The sequence below is a fragment of the Mirounga angustirostris genome, unplaced genomic scaffold, assembly GCF_029215605.1.
Source record: "Mirounga angustirostris isolate CCGP_5_RB_7025 unplaced genomic scaffold, mMirAng1.0.hap1 SCAF_10, whole genome shotgun sequence".
Taxonomy (NCBI): domain Eukaryota; kingdom Metazoa; phylum Chordata; class Mammalia; order Carnivora; family Phocidae; genus Mirounga; species Mirounga angustirostris.
The window spans coordinates 80,708,241-80,723,912 of NW_026991718.1; the positions used below are offsets into that span (position 1 = coordinate 80,708,241).

Sequence of the window (15,672 nt, forward strand, 5' to 3'; positions counted from 1 at the left end):
GTGGTGGCCCAGTCTCTGAGTCCCCATCAGAAAAGGAAGGTTCCATAGAGTCAACAGATCCACTGCTCTTGAGTATTTGCACGTATGAATTCCTCTCTTGTGGGTAATGTTGCTGGTTATGACCAACGCCTATCACTGAATTATTTCCTCTTTTACAGGACTCCAGATGGCAAATTGTATGCATCAAGAATATTGAGAATTGAGAATATCAATGAAAAAAATCTACAGTTTTCGTATAATTGTGCTGTGGCCAGCGAGGGAGGCATAGACACCGTAAACTTTGTCTTGTTGAAAAAAGGTATGAGAAAGTTTTATCGTGGAAGTCTGTGGAAGCTTAGAACGTTGCTGCTGAGACACCCCTCAAAGATCACCACTCCCTCATTTTACAGCCCAGGAAGCAAGTTCCCGAGAGGTGAAATTGTCAACCTTGTGTCACAGGCATTCAGGCTAAACTGGGGCTCAGTCCCCAGCTGGAGTCCCCTGTGCATTGATTTTGTGCAGAGAATGAAAGCACAAACTCTATTCTTTTGCTCTCAATCATATTGTAGACCCAGATAGAAACCAGGGGCCCCGGACAGGGAAGCAGATGCAGCCTGGAGACAGAGATGTGTGGCTGGGTGTTGTGGGGGAGGCAGGCAGGGCAGCTCGGCACACCCACAATGATGAGAGGCAAGCTTGCACTCAGTGTAGAATGAGACCAATGATACTGGGTGTACTGTTGCCTCCAGCCTACCTTAGCTGGGCACTGGGCACAGGGAGTCCTTGGGTGTGGTCATTCATTCAACAAAGATTAACCGAGGGCCTCCCTTCCTTGAACCAGTCCCTGGACCCGGCAGGTAGACATTGGTGGCTCACATCAGTGGACTCCTAAAGTTTTGCACTGCCTACCTGATGGAGCATTCCGGAGCCGTCCCCCTCCTTCCTCCACCAATACAGTACAACCCAGGTCCAACTGGCCCAGAAGCTGCTCAGAAGTGGCTTCATATTATGGATGAAGACACTAAGAGTTAAGGGCATCAGTGACTTTCCCTAGGACACAGATTAAGTGATGGAGCCAGGCGGGGAGCCCAGATGATCTCAGTTCAGTGCTTGCTCTCTCAAGACTATGCAGTTCATTTATGTTTGCAACATACTAGCTGAGATGTAGGGTTGGGTCCCTCTGCATTTCACCCTGGTATCTTATTGTCCTAGAGACTCACCTTCCCCAAGTAGGGACAGGCTATATCACAATGCTTTCAGGTCAGGTCTCTGAATATCCTTGTATACATTTTTATTCTTTAAAAATTGGAGTAGAAAGATCAGTACTCTGGACTAAAGGCAGGAATGTGGACTAAGTCGATGGGATGTGTTGCGTTGACAACTGGATTAGTGGTCAGTGTAAAAACTGACAACTGTGGTGTGATGGTGGAAGACACTGGGAAACTGTCATTTTACTTATTATTCCTGTTTTCTTTTTCTTTCTAGAAGAGATGGTTGATATCCCAGGCTACGTCTTCACCAGAGGAATGATCATAGCTGTTTTGATCTCAGTGGTAGCTGTGTTCCTAGTGATTATGGGCGTCATTTATAGAGTTGACTTGGCCCTATTTTATAGACATTTCATGGGAAAAGATGAAACATTAACAGGTAACGAATATCGTAATACTGGGATTTCTTATCTTATGGCTTCATTAAGAAACCACATAAAGAAACACTAATCTTCATTTCATATCATTTTGATTATATTGTTGTCTTAATGTGTGGTAGAGGTTTTCCATAGGAAAAATTGATTTGAACATTGTCTAGTATCATCTTTTCCTTTTTGTACTCGTATGTTGCCAAAAACTGTTTGCCAAACAATTGTTGTTTTATATATGTATGTCATGTCTTCCTAAATGCCCTGTGAGATGCTTGTGCCCAGGGGCTATCGTTATTCACACACTATCTGGGCACCTTATATAATGTGCATATTCAATAAACTTCATTTAAATAGAATTGAATTGTATTATGATTCATTATTTTAACCTGACAAAGGAGGCAACCTGATGTATCTGCAAGAACCTTGAACTAGAAGCCAAGTGACCTGGGTTCTAGCTTCCTAGATCCGTGTTTTTCTCTATCTGGTGACTCTTTGTTTCCGTTTCTCTATTTTTAAAGGTAATTTGAAGAAGTCTTCAAGTTTCAAGACAATTACTGAATTGTGTCAACTATAGTTTAATAAAAAAAGATAATTCCTGAATTTTAAAAATCAGTCTAATCCATTGCACTTGCTTTGTGTGTGTGTGTGTAAGACACACAGTTCAAAATGCAAAAAGTCTAAGAGTAGAAAATCGCCCTGTCAGCCTGTCCCATGTCTGTGTTTCCCGCTTCGTCTGCCATTGATAGTATATCCAAACAAATATGAATGTAGGATCAAATCCCACACCTGTGTTAAAGACAAATCTGGGCAAATTATGTACACTGTTCTGAACTTTGCTTTGCTATGCTTTGGATGCACTTTGGTATCAGTTTATAAAGCCTCCTATTTGTTAGAATTGTACAGTGTTTTATGTCTGCAGATGTATCCCTGTTTGTTTGGTCACATTTTGGGTTATTCACAACCTCTTCTTATTACAGATATTATGTGACAGAGAGTTTTGTAGAGTCATCATTTCATTTGTGTGCAGGAAAAATTCCCCAAAGTGGAATTGCTAGCAATATTAAAGGGTAGATACAGTTGTTAATTGGATAGACATTGCCAATTTGCCCTCCCTACTACCATACTCCTACCACCTTCAAAGAATGGGGGTAACTTTTTTCCCACGGCCTTCCCCACAACCTTTTGGCTATGTGCCAATCTGATAGGTAAAAAGTTATATCTCAGTGTAGTCTTCATTTGCATCTCACTTACTATGCAAGAGCATAATTTTTCATTTGTTTAAGGCTCATTTGTATTTACTTTCTCAAAGTACTCATTCATATCCTTTGCCATTTTTCTATTGGGTTGTTGGCCTTTTTTTCTTGTTTATTTCTAGGAGCTATTTACATTTTAAGGAGGTTAGCCTATTGTCTATAATATGAAATGGAAATATTGTTCCCAGATTGTAATTTGTCTTTTGACTTTGCTTATAGTAGTGTGATATGTGGAAGATATTTTTTATTATTCTTAAAGTATACTTGACACAGTGTTATATTAGTTTCAGGTGTACATTTTTATCATTATGGAAGATTTTTTTTAATGTACTCAAGTTTATCCTTTTATGGTTTCTAGATTTGTGGTCACAAGTAGAAAGACCCTCCTGACCTCAAGTTATGAAAGAAGTCTCATGTTGTCCCTGTGAGATTTTTCTAGATTCATGGTTCACATTTACAGCTTTTAGTTAATAATATCAAATTAACAAAGCTAATTAATTCAGCTTTGAGTCTGTGTGTGTATGCAATTTTGGTGATGGGGAGAAATGCTACAACTGAGAGATCTATTTTTGGTACCTTTTGAACAGGTCTCTACTTGCATGGACCAGAACCTATCTCAAAATGGGCATTCACTAATATCTTTTTGATCTTCAACGAAGATTTTTTTTCCCCTTTCTGTTGTGTTTGACCCAAGTCACAGATAATTTTTTCAGTTCACACTTCCCACTTCCCAGTGTGGCAGTGCATAGAAACATGTACAGATGGGCTCTACATCAGCTCTTTTTAAAGTATGACCCATGACAGTGATCGGTCGTGAAAAAGACAGAAATAGAGACATAAGTACAAAAACTAAAACTTTCATAGCAATTTGATATTGCTGCAATATCCAAGAATGTTTTCACATTTTTTGAAGGATTGGAAATGAAAGAAAGCAATCAACCCAAACCAGTCAGATTAAATGAAAACATGATCATTTGCCTAACACAGTTTGAGAAGCGCGAGCCTGACTTCTTAAAGTCCCAAATATACATTCACATGAGGGTTTCGTTTATACAGAACCCCAAATAATTATTATTAGCTTCCAAATACCCTATCTTAAACACTTCACTTTGTCAGTTATCAAAGCCAGCAAGCCATTCAATTACCTGGGTTTAAAAGAAATTGTAATATAAATTACACGATTTGCTAAACCAAGAAGAGAATTGCTTGAAATTAGGTATTTGAAAGCCATCGATAGTTGAAAAAACATTTTTTCATTTTTCTTGGGTAAGTGTAAAGCTGTATTACTTGTATATCACCATATAAACTTGACTGAATTGTTTTCCTGGTTTATTGCAATAGTAACATCATGATTACAAAAAAAAGGTACCTTTTAAAAAAGTGTATTTATTTATTTCTTACATCTTGGTGCCTGTTCTAATCACCGACATAATGATTACAAGTGCAAGCTGTAGCTCTTACACTATTAAATAGCTCTATTTCACAGCAATCTAACAGAATTACTCGGGGCACCCATTTACCGAGTAAACTAGGCACTGGTTCTGTTTTTACCAACTTTTCCTACCTTCGATATGCATGTTAATTCTGCAGGTTTTACCAAAATGTCCTTGCTTTTATATGCGTGCAATTCTGCAAAGCAGTTGCTTTCCATCAACAATAGGTTCGGACTTGAACTGCTGAACCTGAATGCTCTAAGTAGAATTGAAGAAGCTTTGCCAGGAACAAAAAGAGTTGTTTTGTGAGCCTGGATGCCACTGAAGATACTAAGCTGAATTGTTGAGCATAGGTGATGTGCATCACAAAGAACATGGACCTAGAATGGTTTTGTCCTATTAGATTTTAATAAAGGATCCAATTAAATTTAGTTTTCAACTCAGTAGCAAATTCATAATCCCAATACTATATGCAAGCATAAATCCACCCCCTGTACTGTCCAACCAATTGTCATGGGACAGGGATAGACCATTCCCTGCCCCCTTCCCCTTCTTCCTCTACCAGTCCCAGTTAGCATCAATTGTATTATTTAGGACCTGACTCAAAATTTCCTTTTCTCAGAAAGCATGTGCCCTAGAGATCACTCTTTAGGCTCTGACCAAGCTGATTCTGTTTGTTTTACTTGTTTTGTTACACTGTCTCGCTTCTGCTAATGTGTTATTTGTAAACGTTTTCAAGTTGTTGCATTTGCCTGCTTTCTCTTCTCAGATAGGTTGGATGAAGATAGAAGAGGGTGGTGTATATAATTTTGTAGTTACCCAGTTAGTACAGCGGTCTTTGTTCTTTAGGTAACTCTTTCGTCTTGACTTTGTCCCGTTAGCCTCCTGAACACGGCTTCATTATCAGGAATTAAATAGGAGCAGATGTTATTATCGATGAAAACCTTTCAACAGACAGGAAGTTTTCATATTGGCATCTAGGAACATATAATATTTTTATTTTTTAAATTTATTTATTTGACAGAGAGATAGCACAAGTAGGCAGAGCGGCAGGCAGAGGGAAAGGGAGAAGCAGGCTCCCCGCTGAGCAGGGAGCCCGATATGGGGCTCGATCCCAGGACTCTGGGATCATGACCTGAGCCGAAGGCAGACGCTTAGCGACTGAGCCACCCAGGTGCCCCAGGAACATATAATATTTTTAAATATCACAGCATGTGTTACAATAGCATAGTGCTTAAATCACTTCTATTGTTTCTTCCCCCTTGCCAGTGTAAACGTTCAGCTTTGTTTCTGCCTTTGCCTTTCAATGGGTCATTTTGAGGGTAGATATTTTAGGATGCTGGTAGGATTAGCTGATACAAGAAAGCCAAGGTGAGATTTGCTTTCCACTCCTGGAACAAGGACATAGTTGGGCTCCGTGGCTTTTTATTGCCTTTAAATTCCTTTAGTTTCTGGATTTATATCTTGTATTTCTCTCCACCCCTCTATGGTGTCAAACAGTGAGAGTCTTTTTTTTTTTTTTTTTTAAAGATTTTTTTTTTTTTTTAATTTGAGAGAGAGAATGAGATAGAGCGAGCATGAGAGGGGGGAGGGGCAGAGGGAGAAGCAGACTCCCTGCCGAGCAGGGAGCCCGATGCGGGACTCGATCCCGGGACTCCAGGATCATGACCTGAGCCGAAGGCAGTCGCCCAACCAACTGAGCCACCCAGGCGCCCCAAACAGTGAGAGTCTTAACATACATGCTTAAAAAACAATTTGCTAATTGGTTGCTTGATTAGCATTTGAGGTTTGTGGAGGCTATTTTTTGTTTGTCTTTAATAATAATTGAATTTATTTCTTGTTTTTGACAACTTAAAAAATCAGAGATAAAGAATAATACCTAAAAAGAATCATAGAACCAAAAAATATTTGACGGACCTTGCGAGTTACCTAGTTTAAACATCCTTGTTCTATTTTTTAATTGGTTTTCTGGCAAAAATATTTTCTGTATTCTTTTTTTGAATGACTTCATTGAGCTCTAATCAATATACAAGCAACTGCACATATTTAATGGGTACAATTTGGTGAGTTTGGGTGGGAGGATGCTCTACTTAATTTTTTCCTTTACAATGGTTCCACTCCCATTTTTTGTGACTTTCACTCAAATTTGTACTTAAACTTTTATTTGCACTGTACTTAAAAGAGTAAACCTTATTTCCCTAGATGGAAAAATATATGATGCTTTTGTGTCTTACCTAAAAGAATGTGGACCCGAGAATGGAGAGGAACACACCTTTGCTGTGGAGATTTTGCCTGGGGTGTTGGAGAAACACTTTGGGTATAAATTATGCATATTTGAAAGGGATGTCGTGCCTGGAGGAGGTAAGAAATTTCTATCTGGAATACCAGATAGAAAACTAGTAGAAAGATTTTCTTTTTAAAAGCTGAATAGTGTAGCCTTGCAAAAGGCAATCCTGTTTTGCTTAAAAACAAACAAATGAACATGATCCTCCAAACCAGAAATAACCAGCTAAATCAATATAATCAATAGTGAGAAAACAAGCCAACTACACTGCTTCTGAGAGTGGCCTCCTTGGGGCCCAGACTCTTCATTGCCCTTCCTAGTTCTCTGAACCTTTGGGGAGAGGGCATTCCACTTTTAGAACCAGACCCAGAATCCGCATTGTCCTGAGACATTTATTTAGAAATGCCCCGCAGTAAGAACACCCTTCTTGGTAATATTTTGTGCAGCAGGATTGGTTCCTAATTTAATACGTGGTCCTCTGGACTATAAACACAGTTCACTCTTACCGGAAAATACTTGTTCTTTATTGGGTTGACACTGGTGTGAAAATTACAGTAGAGGATAGGAGAGTCGGAAAAGGATAAATAAAGGGAGATTGGTGATTTGTGTCGGATTTTAGTGATGCAATTCAGTTTTTTATTAGTATCTGAATACAAATGACCATAAAACATATATTGAAGCAAATTCCAGTTCAAAGCCAAGAAATTTAGTAACACGCCCATATTTTCTCTGAAATTTTCCAGCACAAGTATTTGAAATCTGGTGTCAGAATAATCTGGGTGCTGATGCATTACCAAGGATGCAATATAAGTGTTTCTACTGCCACCATCATTCCCTCAGCCAACATATACTGAGTGCCATCCTCGGGCCGAATTCTGAGCTGGGCACTGAAGACATAGCAGTAAATAAGGAATAGCTGTGTTTTCTCCCCCTCCTAGATTATAAATGAGAAAGGGAAAATACGACCAGCTAGAAGGAGAAAATAATACTGCTTTTTCATAAACAAATAATAATTAATAAAATAGATTTCTTCTTAGTTCTCAAATGAAAAGAAAGACTGTTTGTATATGTAATTGTAAATAGTTGGGATCAAACCTCTACTGGAGAAGGGGTAGAGGTCTAGACCAGAAATTGCCAACCCATGGGTCAATTCCAGGCTATCAGCCTTGTTGAAACAGCGATGCGCTGTTTAGTTTGTGTATTGTCTGCATTTGCCTTTGAGCTAAATAGCAGAGATGGGTAACACAACGCCGGAAATCGTCACTCTCTGGCCCTTTACAGAAAGTTTGTCAACTTCTGGTCTGGAATCATGCTGGGATATATACATTTTTATCTTTAAAGTCGGATTTCAGCGTGCTCCTCCCTGCCTACGGAGAGGCAAGATAGCATCACGGGACTCTGGAAGCAGACCGCTTAGGTCCTGATTCTGATGCTGCCATTTACTGGCTGTGTGACTCTGGGCGAGTTACTTAACCACTCTGTACTTCGGCTTCCTCATCTGTAAAATGTTGGTGATAACGATACTTTCTTCATAGGGTCATTGTGATGCTTTAATGAGTTGATATACATAAAACATCTAGAAGAAGGTTTGGCACAGAGTAAGGGCCAAGTGTTCATTATTGCTGTCACTTAGATGATTGTTTTTAACAGGTGTATGAAGTTGAGAATAAGTGGTTTGTCTTGAGAAAAATTATTAGTGAAGTAGAGTTAAGTAATACAAAAGTAGACCTTCATCTCCTGTCTTCCCTCTTTAATTTTTAATTAGTTCTCTTTAATTATTATGCCACATCTTGCATTTTTAGCTGTTGTTGATGAAATCCACTCACTGATAGAAAAAAGTCGAAGACTGATCATCGTCCTAAGTAAAAGCTACATGTCTAATGAAGTCAGGTACGAACTTGAAAGTGGACTCCATGAAGCGCTGGTAGAAAGGAAAATTAAAATCATCTTAATTGAATTTACACCTGTCAGTGACTTCACATTCTTCCCCCAATCACTACAGCTTTTGAAATCTCACAGAGTTCTGAAATGGAATGCTGATAAACCTCTGTCGTATAACTCAAGGTTCTGGAAAAATCTTCTTTATCTGATGCCTGCAAAAATGGTCAAGCCATGCGGAGCTGAATCTGAAGTCTTACCTGTTCTTTCACAGTCCTGACCTTTAGGAAAGCTGAACATAAGAAAGAACTCTTGGCACTATGGGCCTGGAGTGGATGAGCCTGTTTTTAACAAAGGGCACTATTACAAATATTTACCTCTCTGAAAATCCTACTTACAGCTTGAAGATGACAGTCGTCATTATGTTGCCGGGGATAAGACTGAACACTGAGCCGTGGTCATGTGCTCCCAGAGGAACCTGGGATTCCAAAGAACTGCATCTCCTGTTTCTCCCTCCTCAATAACTGGCTACAGGTGCTCATTCTCAATCCATGTTCAGCAACTGTGAGGCTGATATGCCTTATAAAAAGGGCACATCTTTACATTTTTAATGCTAATGATTGAATTAAAGGATTGTAAGTTCATGAAGTGGCATTTTCTATGATCCAGTAGGTGACATAATAGCAGGAACGGTGTCTTCACTCTCCCACAGTGCAGCCTACCTCTAAGCACCATGGATAGTGCCTGGGATGTGGTGGAGAGCTGGTGGGGCTGTGTGCATCCGGGACCGAGGTATGACAGGACCTCAGCCTCAGGACACGTTTAATGTGTCCAGCCACAGCTGCAGACCCACAGTTATCAGGACCCCCCCTAAAGCACTGCACAGGGCTTGCTTAATTGGGCCTATTTGGAGGGAACTTCCCCAAACTGTTTTATCTTTCATGAGAGGCACACATTTGAATTAAGATAATTCTCTGGGTTTTTCAAAAATGGTCTAAAACATTTGTTGATTTAACAGGAATGTTTATAGATAGGACAGATGCCAGATCATATCATCCATATTAGCCATTAGTCACTATTATCCATTAGCCACAGCAAAATATGATCGTTACTGGCTTGATTTGTAAAAAAAAAAAAAAAAAATGACATATTTAAAATGCCTTCAAGGTGGAGGCAGCATGGCATGGTGTTTGAGCATGAGCCATACAGTCAAGACACTTGAGTTCGAATCCTGGGCTTGCTACTTACTTCGGTGACCCCTGGAGCCTTTTGAACCAATCTGCGCCTCCATTTCCTCATCTATAAATTTAGAATTTATAGTAATTGTACCTACTTCACAGGGGAACTAAATGAATAAATATAAATAAAGTACTTAGAACAGTTCTTGGCACAGACTTAATAGTATATGTGTGACTATTACTCCTTTACTATTAATTGTTACTATTAATTGTTAGATGAGTTATTTAGCAGTGAACTAAAATGGAAGGCAGAGAGCAGGAAAAGGAGAGAGACCTGGAAGGAAGGCAGTTTTGACTTGAGGACATTTGTATATAGGGAAAAGCATATGGGAGAAGCATATCAATAGCACAAAAGGTATTTCTCCATTAGACATGTGAAACTTTTGGCATTGGAAGACATGTGTCTCTCACTCTAAGGTGAGCTCAGCACTGTAGGCTTTCTTGCTGGCCTCGGCAGTCATGGCTGTCCATGGAAATCACTGAGTGACTGACAAATATCCGCCTTACACAGAAAGAAAGAGTTGGGTTAAATCTGGAAGCCTGGTTAGAATATATGGGGTGCAAGGTGAATGTTCCAGAAAGGTTTAAAGCAGAGACTGTTAAAAACAGCTGTAGTAGATATTGCTGAAAATTAAAAAATTGAGATTTTATTAGATCTTTGGTCTGAGAAAGTGATTTACTTTTGTAGAGCTTAAAATTTTGTGTGCTAGTTGGGTGGCTTAAAGAGTAAAAGAATTTATTACTAAATTAATGTTTTATGCGTGAAAATATATGGTCTAGAGAAATTGTATTGCTATCATCAGAGTCTCTAATACATAGATGGATTTTGCTTTTCTCTCTTATTGTGTGTGCTGTAAAATACATTAAGTGTATTTTGCATTAAGTATGTTAAATACATATGTTAAATGTATGCCTTACAAGATATGAATAAACCATTGGTCTAGTGCTCTTAATTTGAAATGCCTCTTGATGCCTTTTTCACTTACATGAAGATTCTACTTTCTCATTCTCAACATAGATTCCTACCTGTTTCAATAAGATACGGGTCATTCAAAATGTACTTCTACATCTATCTTCTTCTGCTTTTTTTAATGTCACATTACTTTGTACCTACCTTCTTTGTTGTACCTTCCATCCAGCAGCAAAAGGAGAATTCCATTCTACAAAGCCACAAAGCCACTCAGTACACAGCCCAAGTATTAGCTCTTCACATGCCAGTTAATTCATGTGCATATTTTTAAGTTTGAGTGCAAACAGTTCCAACTAGGACCAGTAAATAATTATTATTGATAGAATAACGGCATTCTCTTCTGTGGATTCAGGTGTCCTTAAACTGTGGGGGCCATTTCAGAGAATCCGTGAACAGCCAGCTCTCTAAGATGTATAAATACTCCATGTATGTCTATTATGTACTGGAAACATTTATTAAAATAAAGTTATATTCTCTTAGAGCAAAGAGAGAGCTTATTAGCCACATAGCCCAAACCCAGGAGCCTGAAATGTGCTAAGTCCAGGGGCTTGGCCCAGGTCACACAACTAGCTGGCATGATAGCTGGGGGCAGAGAGGTGTGTCGTTTCTTCTCTTTGGAGTTGCCTGTTGGACGGCAAGTCTTGAGATTAGTTTCTGGAGGGTGCAGGCACTTTCCTGGGTCGGGCACCTTATACTAGGGGGGTCTAGGGCAGAGCCTGCAAAGAGGAAGCATGGCTATTTAGGACTAGCTCAGAGGAGGACAAAAGAGTTTGAAGGATCTTCAGCCTTTCTTCTCGGCTACTAGGGTAAGGATAGAGGGGGGTGGAAATAGCACTCAAATCCTGCACAGGATGAAAGTATCCACTGGGGCATCTGCCAAGATACAGGGAGTTAGACCTCTGACGGGTACTAGGAGCTCCCACTATGTTGATGCTGATGGTTGACCAGGATGGTCAGCGAGGCGTAGGGAGGCCAGGACAGTCAGCGAGGTGCAGCGAGGAGGAGCTTCCCTGCAGCTATCAACATACTTGTCTAAAGCAGGGACAATGGCAAAACCAGTGCCCAAGGCCAAGTCGAATCATAGCTTTAAATTCAAGGAGGAAATAACTGAAGTGCAGCTCTGAGGGAGGAGACCCAGCGTCTGAGGGAAGCCATCTTTCTGAGCAGAAGCTACTCTGAGAGGTGGGCTCAGGAGTAATGGAGGGCTCTTCAAAGAGTGAGCAAGCCATAGATCTAACAGGAAACGGTGTAGTGTGTGTGCTGTGGGCAGGGCACACGGTCCTTTCTGCATGCTCCACTGGTAATGACCACAGTCCAGGCTGGGGGCTCCAAGACCAATGTCTCTATTTCTGGGTGAGGCTTGTGACGACCAGATTTTATCTCTTTACAGCCTATCTTGCGGTTGCTTATACACACTCAGGGAATGTGATTTATGTTATACCCATTTATACATCAAGATATACAACTTGATGTGCGTGCTTAATAATTAATGGTGAACATGCTAAGAATAGACTTCTAGATTGTGTTTTGGGAGTCCTAGGGCTTTTTTTGTTTTTTTGTTTTTTGTTTTTATTTTATTATGTTATGTTAATCACCATACATTACATCATTAGTTTTTGATGTAGTGTTTCCTCATGGTGCCTTAGGGACCATCCTGGGCAGTGGGGTGGAGTGCGGGGGAACATGGGAACTGGGTCTAGTCTTCTCCCCACTGCCCATTCCTTCCAGATACCTCAACTAGAACAACACTGCTTTTACCCATTTTTATGTTGAGGTTCCACATACTCATTTTATTTATTTTTTAAAAGATTTTATTTATTTATGTGACAGAAAGAGACAGTGAGAGAGGGAACACAAGCAGGGGGAGTGGGAGAGGGTTAGTGCCGAGCAGGGAGCCCGATGCAGGACTCGATCCCTGGACCCTGGCATCATCATGACCTGAGCCGAAGGCAGACGCTTAACGACTGAGCCACCCAGGCACCCCAACATAGTCATTTTATTTAACAAAATAAAATACCTCCAAATAGATCATGGTTTAGATGTAATGAACATAATCCTCTGTAGCTAGTTTAAACAGAAACAGTTCTAGAATTGTCAGAGAGGGAAAGAAACAGACCCTAGACTAATCTTCCAAGAATATCTTCTGAAGTCACACAAAAAACTGGGCTGTCAAAGGTGCTGATCCTCCACAGACAGGAAGAAATCTGCTGAATCAGGAAGCTCCTGATGTAGCTGCCAGATCCTGAACTAGTTGGGAGTCAAAGTTGAGGGAAAGCCCCATACTGTGGAATTGTCCAGGGCTGAAAAAGCCAATTGCTTCTGGGTACCTGGGCCCACCAGGACCAACAGAATTATTAATTTGCTTTAACCCACAAGAAACCTAGTAGCCTCAGAATAATTTGTAATACTAACACAGCCATCTATATTTTGCTTATTAAAAAAAATTCAAGATTTTTTTTGGGGGGGTACTATTTTAGACCTTGAGAATATCCCATTAGAATATAATAAGTCAAGCTCTCGTGTTCTGGAGTCATTTGAAATTATTCTTCTTGATGTAGTTTTGTCAACTCAATAAATAGTTCAATTTCTTTGATTTTTAGGGATTGCTTCTTAAAATTTTGCTTTGTTTTATAATAATGCAAGAGAGTTAACAGCCTTCTAGTGCAAATTTATAAAATAAGGTATATGCAGAAAAATCCAGCTTCTATTCCTCTCCCTGCTACTTGTTTGCTCCTTCCCATATAAGCAAACCTTTCTAGAAATGATGTCACTATATCCTTCTATTTTTAATATAAATGAAGATACATACATATTTAAATCCCCTCACTTCTTACAGATAAATGGTAGCATATTATATACAATTTTCCACTTTGTTTTCCCATTTCATAACATATTCCAGAAATCATGGCCTAATTGCATTTGGTGCTATTTCTCATTCTTTCTTAGAGATACATGACACACCATTTGTGTGGCTGTACCACAGTTTATTCAACCAGTCTTAAATATTTCCCGTCTTTTGCAATCTTAGATTATGTTGTAAAGAATAGTCTTATGCATACATCTTCTCATATTTTTGCTAGAATATTTTGGGGATGGATTGCTAGAAGTAGGATCTCTGCATCAGAGGATAATGCATATGGACTTTGGCTTAATATTGCCTTTTCATATGGATTGTCCTTTTGAACTCCCATTAGCAATGTAAGGAGTACTTACCTTAGTTTTTGCCAATTTTTCTGCAAAGATAATGATCTTTTTCATCTCTGTTGTTGGAAGATCTTTACATATAAGCTATTAAGACACTGCAATGTAAGTTGCAAATATTTTGTGTTCCCAATCTATCACTTATATTTCTACTTTGCTATTGGTATTTACCCATTTCCTAATTATAGAGGAATTTACCCATTCTTCCAATATTTGTATATATTCACTTTTTAAAATTTAAATCTTTAGTTCATTTGGAATTTATTCTGGTGTGCAGTGCAAGGAATGGATCCAATGAAACATTTTCTACATGGCAATCCAGCTAGCACAACATTACTTTTTAAAAATATCATCTTTTACCCACTGATGTAACTTCCATTAAATTTTCATATCCCATCAGATCTATTCCTAGACCATCTAGTCTTTTCTATTGGTCAACTTTCTATTCATGAGATAATTCCACACTGTTTTAATTATAGAGATTTAAAAATGTATTTTAATATCTTGTAGTGGCTATGTCCCTTGCTGCACCCCAAAGCTCCTATTTTTCAGTGATTTTCTGATATTTCTCACATGTTTTTGTTTTCCTAATGAATTTTGCAATTAGCATGCTTAACTCCAAAGAAAAACCTGATGGCATTTATTGGATTCACATTAAAATTTTTAAGTTAACATAGGGAGGATTGATTTTTTTTTTTTTTTGAGGTTTTGTCTACCTAACCAAGAACATAGAATGTCTTTCTCCTTGTTTAAATCTGTATTTGATTCTTTCTGGAGAGTTTGATAGTTTTTCTCTTAAAGATTTTGGATATTTCATGTTAAGTTCATGCTATTTTGCTATTAAAATGGTATCTTTCTTACATCTTCTAAATTGTTTTTGTTTTTATCATCTACTACACTTTATTAAGTTCTTAGTGCATGTAGTGATTATTTAATTGATTCTTTGTTTTTTTCTCTCTATATAATCATATCATCTGCAAAAAGAGATGGGCAATTAGACATAATTAATTAGAGATAAGCAATTAAAAGCATTGGAATTGGAGGGCAATTCCAACGCCTCTAATTGCTTTTTCTTGTTTAATTGCATTGGCAATTTACCCCCAAGTGAAATAGAATTCATTCATCCAATGGTAATATATGTTTCAGTTATTTATTGCTGTCTAACAAACTGTACTAAAACTTAGTTGCTTAAACATAAGATTTTATTATTATTTCTCACAATGCTGCAATCTGGTTGGGCTCAGCTGGACTGTTTTATCGCTCCATGTGGTGTCTGCTGGGACTGGAACATTCTGGATGTTCTTCGCTCACATATCTGAAGCTGGGATGGTTGGAGCAACCGGAGTCTGCCCAGACTTCTTTCTCTTTCTCTGTCTCTCCCTCCCTCCTTCCTTATGTTTTTACAACCTGGCTAGCTTGGGCTTCCTTACTGCAAATGATTTTAAGATATTCGGAATTCTTGTATTGTGCCTGGCTTCCCAAAGAGTGGAAGTAGAAGCTGAAGATTTTTCAAAGACTGGGTTCAGAGCTGGCACATTGTCACTTCCACTGCATTCTATTGGTCCAAGCAAGTCACAAAGTCAACCCAGATTCAAGGACAGGGAAAATAGACTCTACTTCTGGACATGTAAAGCAAAATGGACATGACGAGGCAGAGGAATTGATGGCAGCCATTTTGGGAGACTATCCTTGCAATGCCTGTACCAGGATATCCCATCTCCGGCAAACTTATTCAAACCCTATGAAATAATGTGTTCAAATTCATTACCAAGGTCTGCATTAGGATCTCTGAAACTT

At 39.0% G+C, this 15,672-nt stretch overlaps 1 protein-coding gene across 3 annotated transcripts in view; it reads left to right on the forward strand.

The window, feature by feature from the left end:
* IL18R1 (interleukin 18 receptor 1) overlaps window positions 1–10,647 on the forward strand; it is a 37,059-nt gene extending 26,412 nt beyond the window's left edge. For all 3 annotated transcript variants that reach the window (XM_045885262.3, XM_064572655.1, XM_064572656.1), the window contains 4 exons: window positions 159–298; window positions 1,465–1,626; window positions 6,507–6,665; window positions 8,391–10,647. In XM_045885262.3, the coding sequence (XP_045741218.1) occupies window positions 159–298; window positions 1,465–1,626; window positions 6,507–6,665; window positions 8,391–8,746 (817 nt within the window). In that variant the 3' untranslated portion in view covers window positions 8,747–10,647. The remainder of the gene's footprint in view (window positions 1–158; window positions 299–1,464; window positions 1,627–6,506; window positions 6,666–8,390) is intronic.
* The last annotated feature ends 5,025 nt before the right edge of the window (window positions 10,648–15,672 follow it).